An 8227-nucleotide genomic window follows, 5' to 3' on the forward strand; every position below is an offset into this window, starting at 1 on the left:
TCCACTACCATATCCCAATGTAATCCTTTTTCCGGGTCAACAAGCTTTGCAATCATGGGTCCCAAACTTCTGTTCACCCTTTCTACCTGCCCGTTGGCCTGTGGCGACCCTGTTGCTATCTTTACGTGTTTAACATTGCTCTGTTCTAAGAATTCTTCAAACTCTTTTGACGTGAAACAGCTTCCTCTGTCTGACACAATGCATCTGGGTCTACTGTAAGCTCGGAAATAATCTTTCATTGCAATTACTGCTTCCTTTGTGCTAGTGGTTTTGGTCGTATAAAGTCTTACGAATTTGGTGAACGCGTCTATTACTACTAAAACATGTTTGTTGGCCCTGCCTTTGTCGACTGGCCCGAAATGGTCGATATGTACTACCTCGAATGGTCCTGACCCTTTTGGTATGTTGTGTAAAAACCCTTCCTCTTTTCCGTGTTTTGCTGAGTACGCTATGCATTTTAGACAGTTTTCAATGTGTCGCTTGGCTTTATACCTTACGTTTGAGATCCAGTAGCTTTTCGATATAGCGTCAGTCATCTTGTCTATACCGACGTGCCCTAGTTCATCGTGGTACTTATAGAGTACGTGGCCTTCCATTTCCTCGGGTACGCAGAATAGGATAGTATTGTTATCTTTTTTCCTGTATATTATTCCGTTTCTCATCTCATAATGTTTGTGTTCTGATTTCTGTAACGTTTCTCTCAGCTCCATCAGTTTGTTATCTCTGTTTTGGCATATAATTAAATTTTCTTCAAAGGTGTTTGTGTCTACCGTGAGTATCTGAACGGCTCTGCTTAGCGCATCTACGTGTTGCATTCTACTTCCTGACCTGTGTTCTAACATGTAGTCATAATTTTGTAACTCTAACGCCCAGCGGGCAATGCGTGGATTGAGTTCTTTTTTGTTTAGAGTCATAGTTAGCGCGTTGCAGTCTGTCACTATTTTGAAGGGTATGCCTTGCACGTATACTCTAAACCGTTGTAGTGCATAAATTATCGCTAGTGTCTCCAGTTCAAAGCTGTGGTATTTTGCTTCGGTAATTGTTGTCCGCTTGGAGAAATAAAACACCGGGTGCATTCTGCCATCACCCTTCTTCTGCATTAGAATTGACCCGAAACCTAACGAACTTGCATCGCAATGTAATTCTGTCGGATCTCTGGGATTGTAAAGTGCCAAGATCGGTGCTTCCAACAAATTACTTTTGAGTTGTTCGAAACATTCTAGTTCTACGATACCGAATTCAAACTTCCTGTCTTTTTTGACCAAATCATAAAGGGGCTTAGCTTTCGTAGAAAAATCTTTTACGAACCGTCTAAAGTAAGAACATAACCCTAAGAAACTCTGCACTTCGTTCGTTTTCGTGGGGACTGGGAACCCTTTTACTGCCTGTAATCCCTTCGTATCTGGTTTAATTCCGTTACCCGATATGGAATAGCCCAGGTACTTAACTTCTGACTGTAAGAATTCGCATTTATCAATCCTTAATTCAAGTTTATTCTCTACCAACCGTCTCATCACTTCTTCTAAAATTTCCATGTGACTATCACTATCTTTTGTTGCTACCATAATATCGTCCATGTATATTATAACTTTGTCTTCCTTTACCATATCTGCAAAAATTTTGTTTGTGAATCTTTGAAACACCGCCGATGCATTTCGTAACCCGAACGGCATCCTCAACCATTCGTATTGTCCCATGGGGGTCGTGAACGATGTGTATTTAACTGAATCTTTATGCATAAATACGTGGAAGTATCCATTCTTCAGGTCTAACTTGGTGAAAAGTCTTTTCCCTGACAGTTTATCTAGTAGGTCGTCTATAAGAGGTGTTGGGTAATTGTCCTTTATCATACCTTTATTAAGTGTGCGATAATCGACGCACAGTCTCAACTCTCCCGAATTCTTTTTTACCAGTACTATAGGCGAAACGTATTCTGACTCACTGGTTCTGATGTAACCTTTTTCTGTGTATTCGTCTATCATTTTCTGTACTTGGGCTTTTTCGCTATACGACAGTCTTCTAGGTGGGCAATGAAACGGTTTTTCGTGTTCGAAATTCAACTTAATTTCCCACTTGGTTTGTGGTAAGTTTGGTCTTTCTGCGTTTACATACGCTGTCCTAAACATGTATTTAAGTCGTCCTGCGAGTTCTTGGCTACAATCTGTTCCTACTTTCAACTCCCAGTCGTTTTCTTTGTCTGGATACTGGCTTGGTAGTTCGTTGAAATTGGTTTTTACGCTCTCGCAGGTATCGCTGTCTTCCAGACACTCAACCATTGCAGAACACTCATTTTCTACCTTGCCTCCACTTTCTACTTCATGCTTATTCTCTTTATCACCCTCATCTTTTACTTCACATTCATATTCTCCTAAACACTCATTCTCTATTTTCCACTCATTTTTTTCTAAACACTCATTTTCTCCTAAACACTCATTTTCTTCTAAACACTCATTTTCTCCTAAACACTCATTTTTTTCTAAACACTCATTTTCTCCTAAACACTCATTTTTTTCTAAACACTCATTTTCTTCTAAACGCTCATTTTCTCCTAAACACTCATTTTTTATTTCACACTCGTTTTTTGTCTCACTCTCCTTCTCCTTGCAAATGTCACTTACAATTTTAAATTTGCATAAATTCATAAAATCCCTACCTAACACAGCCTCATAGCCCATCGACTCGTCTGCCACTACTAGTAATTCAAAGTTGATTCGATTTTTGTTAATAATTACAAAACTGGGTATTTTACCAAAGATGTTAAGTTTGCTATTATTTAGTCCAACATAAGCGTAATCCGCATTTTTATTCAAAATAAATTCAATTTCTCTGTTTTTCTTGTCTTTGTTAAACTTATATAAACTTAAATCATCTTCTTTGATTTCGTTCGAACTTAATCGTGAGCGCTCTTCCACTTTATTTAGGTTATTTTCCGACTGGTGCTCTAGACACGATAACTTCATAAAACTTATTGGGCTCCCTGAGTCGATGAGGCAATCTAAGGACAAGCATTTGTTATTGTAATTGCTAATGTATATATTAAATTTGTATATATAATCGTTATGTACCTTGTACTTCTTTTCGTCACAGTGTGACACCTGGTGACTCATGCTGCCGCATCCGTAGCACGCTCCTCTTTCGCGCTTGGGCTTGCGGCACTCCCCTGCCACGTGGCCCAAAGAGTTGCAGTTGTAGCAGCGAATGGGTGTTGGCGAGGCTCCAGTGTTTGCCCCTTCAGTTGAACCGTACTTCTTTGGCAGCATGATCTTCTCGAACGCCTTGAGTAGTTGATATGGAGCGCCAAAGCACTGCATGTGGGCTTGCCTACGCAGGCCTACATCTGGGATACCTTCGATGACTCCGTCAATAAACTCCTCGTCGTCAATGACTATGCGGGATGCCAGCGACACTTTGGCGTTGAAGTACATCGAGAACTCCTCGCCACGTGCCCATGAACGGGACTCGAACTTGCGACGGAGCAACAGTTTGCTTTCCTTGGGATGGAAAGTGTCTTCCATGACGTTCAACAATTGATCGATTGGCAGCGACATGTGCTCCGGACTCGAATGCAGCCACACCAATGCTTTGTCCTTAAGCTTCGACATTAGCAGCATTAGTAGCTTCTCATCCTTCAGTTTGTTCACTTTTGCGACGGCCTTAAACTGCGCGATCCAAGTTGTGACGTCATCGTTGTTTCCAGAAATGTTGCCATGATATGTTGGCAACATGTCTTTGGCGGCATTTAGCAACATGACGCCAGCGTCATTGTTGGCGGCTGGTGTTGTGTTCTCTCCTCTCCCTTCCTTCTCCCTCTCGCTCTGCAGCTTCAGCAGCTCGATTTGCAGTTTTAACATTTCAACCTCTGCTCGATATTCGCCTTGGTTGTTGTTGTGCCCAGGCGCTTGCGGTGCTTTTTCGTTCTTCTCTTTGCGTTCGCTCTTCGTCGAGTCTTGATCTGCGGCTGCCTCATCTTCCCTCTCGTTCTCGCATGTTTCGGCTGCCGGTGGTCCCTGTCCCCGCAGCTCTACTGGTATTTCGTTAAGTCTCGCTGCCATGGCAGCTTTGCTTCCACCTTTTGGTAGATTGAGGGACTCCAGCCATTCGCGCAGCTGGGCGGCCGAGAACTCCTCCGTGCCGACTAAGTTCGACATGTTTTTTTTTCAGCGATGGCGTCTTCGACGGACGAGAAAATAAAAATTTTCGCTATTTTTCACTGGCGGCGATTGATCGTATCCCACTTCTGAAATTGTAGGCCGTCTAACCCGGGAATTGTGGTGACCAATATCGGTGCGTGAGTGAACTGTATAGGCATAAAAACACAAGCCCGGTGATTTAATGTAACTCTTTTTTATTAGCTGCGCGTCCGTCTCTCACAATCGCCATTTACAAAGTGAACTTACTCTCTTATCGATGTTTCTTATCCGATATCTCACTATTGGTATTTCCCACCGAGTGTATCGATGGTGCGGTAAATACCAATGCGCGCTGTATGCTATTTTAAATACTAGTTGAATGCCTCACTAATTATTACCTTGCTACATATAGAACCCTTCCCTATCCAGCACTGGCATGTATACTGAACCAAAGCACCTATATAGCACCCACGCTCCAGGAAATGTGGCAGGATCGCACATCTTGGGCATAAGCACCAATATGGCAATATAGCCCCACAAAAGTGGAACTCCGCAACTATATGGCACCTGCACTTATATAGAACCCTTCCCTATCCAGCACTGGCATGTATACTGTACCACCGCACCTATATACCATCCACGCTCCAGGAAATGTGGCAGGATCGCACATCTTGGCCATAAGCACCAATATGGCAATATAGCCCCAAAAAAGTGGAACTCCGCAACTATATGGCACCTGCACTTATATAGAACCCTTCCCTATCCAGCACTGGCATGTATACTGAACCACCGCACCTATATAGCACCCACGCTCCAGGAAATGTGGCAGGATCGCACATCTTGGGCATAAGCACCAATATGGCACCTGCACTTATATAGAACCCTTCCCTATCCAGCACTGGCATGTATACTGAACCACCGCACCTATATAGCACCCACGCTCCAGGAAATGTGGCAGGATCGCACATCTTGGGCATAAGCACCAATATGGCAATATAGCCCCAAAAAAGTGGAACCTCCGCAACTATATGGCTTCTGCACTTATATAGAACCATTCCCTTTCCAGCACTAGCATGTATACTGTACCACCGCACCTATATAGCATCCACGCTCCAGGAAATGTGGCAGGATCGCATATTTTGGGTATAAGCACCAATATGGCAATATAGCCCCAAAAAAGTGCAACCTCCGAAATTATATGGCACCTGCACTTATATAGAACCCTTCCCTATCCAGCACTGGCATGTATACTGTACCACCGCACCTATATAGCATCCACGCTCCAGGAAATGTGGCAGGATCGCATATTTTGGGCATAAGCACCAATATGGCAATATAGCCCAAAAAAAGTGGAACCTCCGCAACTATATGGCACCTGCACTTATATAGAACCCTTCCCTATCCAGCACTGGCATGTATACTGAACCACCGAACCTATATAGCACCCACGCTCTAGGAAATTTGGCAGGATCGCATATTTTGGGCATAAGCACCAATATGGCAATATAGCCCTAAAAAAGTGGAACCTCCGAAATTATATGGCACCTGCACTTATATAGAACCCTTCCCTATCCAGCACTGGGATGTATACTGTACCACCGCACCTATATAGCATCCACGCTCCAGGAAATGTGGCAGGATCGCATATTTTGGGCATAAGCACCAATATGGCAATATAGCCCCAAAAAAGTGGAACCTCCGCAACTATATGGCACCTGCACTTATATAGAACCCTTCCCTATCCAGCACTGGCATGTATACTGTACCACCGCACCTATATAGCATCCACGCTCCAGGAAATGTGTCAGGATCGCATATTTTGGGCATAAGCACCAATATGGCAATATAACCCCAAAAAATTGGAACCTTCGCAACTATATGGCACCTGCACTTATATAGAACCCTTCCCTATCCAGCACTGGCATGTATACTGAACCACCGCACCTATATAGCACCCACGCTCCAGGAAATGTGGCAGGATCGCACATCTTGGGCATAAGCACCAATATGGCAATATAGCCCCAAAACAGTGGAACTCCGCAACAATATCTCTTCTGCACTTATATAGAACCCTTCCCTATCCAGCACTGGCATGTATACTGAACCACCGAACCTATATAGCATCCACGCTCCAGGAAATGTGTCAGGATCGCATATTTTGGGCATAAGCACCAATATGGCAATATAGCCCTAAAAAAGTGGAACCTCCGAAATTATATGGCACCTGCACTTATATAAAACCCTTCCCTATCCAGCACTGGCATGTATACTGTACCACCGCACCTATATAGCATCCACGCTCCAGGAAATGTGGCAGGATCGCATATTTTGGGCATAAGCACCAATATGGCAATATAGCCCAAAAAAAGTGGAACCTCCGCAACTATATGGCACCTGCACTTATATAGAACCCTTCCCTATCCAGCACTGGCATGTATACTGAACCACCGAACCTATATAGCACCCACGCTCTAGGAAATTTGGCAGGATCGCATATTTTGGGCATAAGCACCAATATGGCAATATAGCCCTAAAAAAGTGGAACCTCCGAAATTATATGGCACCTGCACTTATATAGAACCCTTCCCTATCCAGCACTGGGATGTATACTGTACCACCGCACCTATATAGCATCCACGCTCCAGGAAATGTGGCAGGATCGCATATTTTGGGCATAAGCACCAATATGGCAATATAGCCCCAAAAAAGTGGAACCTCCGCAACTATATGGCACCTGCACTTATATAGAACCCTTCCCTATCCAGCACTGGCATGTATACTGTACCACCGCACCTATATACCATCCACGCTCCAGGAAATGTGGCAGGATCGCACATCTTGGCCATAAGCACCAATATGGCAATATAGCCCCAAAAAAGTGGAACCTCCGCAACTATATGGCACCTGTACTTATATAGAACCCTTCCCTATCCAGCACTGGCATGTATACTGTACCACCGCACCGATATAGCATCCACGCTCCAGGAAATGTGTCAGGATCGCATATTTTGGGCATAAGCACCAATATGGCAATATAGCCCCAAAAAAGTGGAACCTCCGCAACTATATGGCACCTGCACTTATATAGAACCCTTCCCTATCCAGCACTGGCATGTATACTGAACCACCTCACCTATATAGCACCCACGCTCCAGGAAATGTGGCAGGATCGCACATCTTGGTCATAAGCACCAATATGGCAATATAGCCCCAAAAAAGTGGAACTCCGCAACTATATGGCTTCTGCATTTATATAGAACCCTTCCCTATCCAGCACTGGCATGTTTACTGTACCACCGCACCTATATAGCATCCACGCTCCAGGAAATGTGGCAGGATCGCATATTTTGGGCATAAGCACCAATATGGCAATATAGCCCCAAAAAAGTGGAACCTCCGCAACTATATGGCTTCTGCATTTATATAGAACCCTTCCCTATGCAGCACTGGCATGTTTACTGTACCACCGCACCTATATAGCATCCACGCTCCAGGAAATGTGGCAGGATCGCATATTTTGGGCATAAGCACCAATATGGCAATATAGCCCCAAAAAAGTGGAACTCCGCGACTATATGGCACCTGCACTTATACAGAACCCTTCCCTATCCAGCACTGGCATGCATACAGAACCACCGCACCTATATAGCACCCACGCTCCAGGAAATGTGGCAGGATCGCATATTTTGGGCATAAGCACCAATATGGCAATATAGCCCCAAAAAAGTGGAACTCCGCAACTATATGGCACCTGCACTTATATAGAACCCTTCCCTATCCAGCACTGGCATGTATACTGAACCACCGAACCTATATAGCACCCACGCTCCAGGAAATGTGGCAGGATCGCACATCTTGGGCATAAGCACCAATATGGCAATATGGCCCCAAACCAGTGGAACTCCGCAACTATATGGCTTCTGCATTTATATAGAACCCCTTCCTATCCAGCACTGGCATGTATACTGAACCACCGCACCTATATAGCACCCACGCTCCAGGAAATGTGGCAGGATCGCACATCTTGGGCATAAGCACCAATATGGCAATATAGCCCCAAAAAAGTGGAACTCCGCAACTATATGGCACCTGCACTT

General features: G+C 44.3%; 1 protein-coding gene across 1 annotated transcript; it reads right to left on the reverse strand.

Annotated features, from left to right (window-relative positions):
- Positions 1 to 2583: 2583 nt before the first annotated feature.
- On the reverse strand, positions 2584 to 4283 carry LOC117184880 (uncharacterized). Its single transcript, XM_033383975.1, has 2 exons — positions 3066 to 4283; positions 2584 to 2995 (listed from the first exon to the last, which is right to left on the reverse strand). The coding sequence occupies exons 1-2, from the start codon at positions 4146 to 4148 to the stop codon at positions 2966 to 2968; spliced, it is 1113 nt and encodes a 370-aa protein (XP_033239866.1). The 5' UTR covers positions 4149 to 4283; the 3' UTR covers positions 2584 to 2965.
- Between the last annotated feature and the right edge of the window lie 3944 nt (positions 4284 to 8227).

This window comes from Drosophila pseudoobscura, chromosome X (assembly GCF_009870125.1).
Source record: "Drosophila pseudoobscura strain MV-25-SWS-2005 chromosome X, UCI_Dpse_MV25, whole genome shotgun sequence".
NCBI lineage: Eukaryota > Metazoa > Arthropoda > Insecta > Diptera > Drosophilidae > Drosophila > Drosophila pseudoobscura.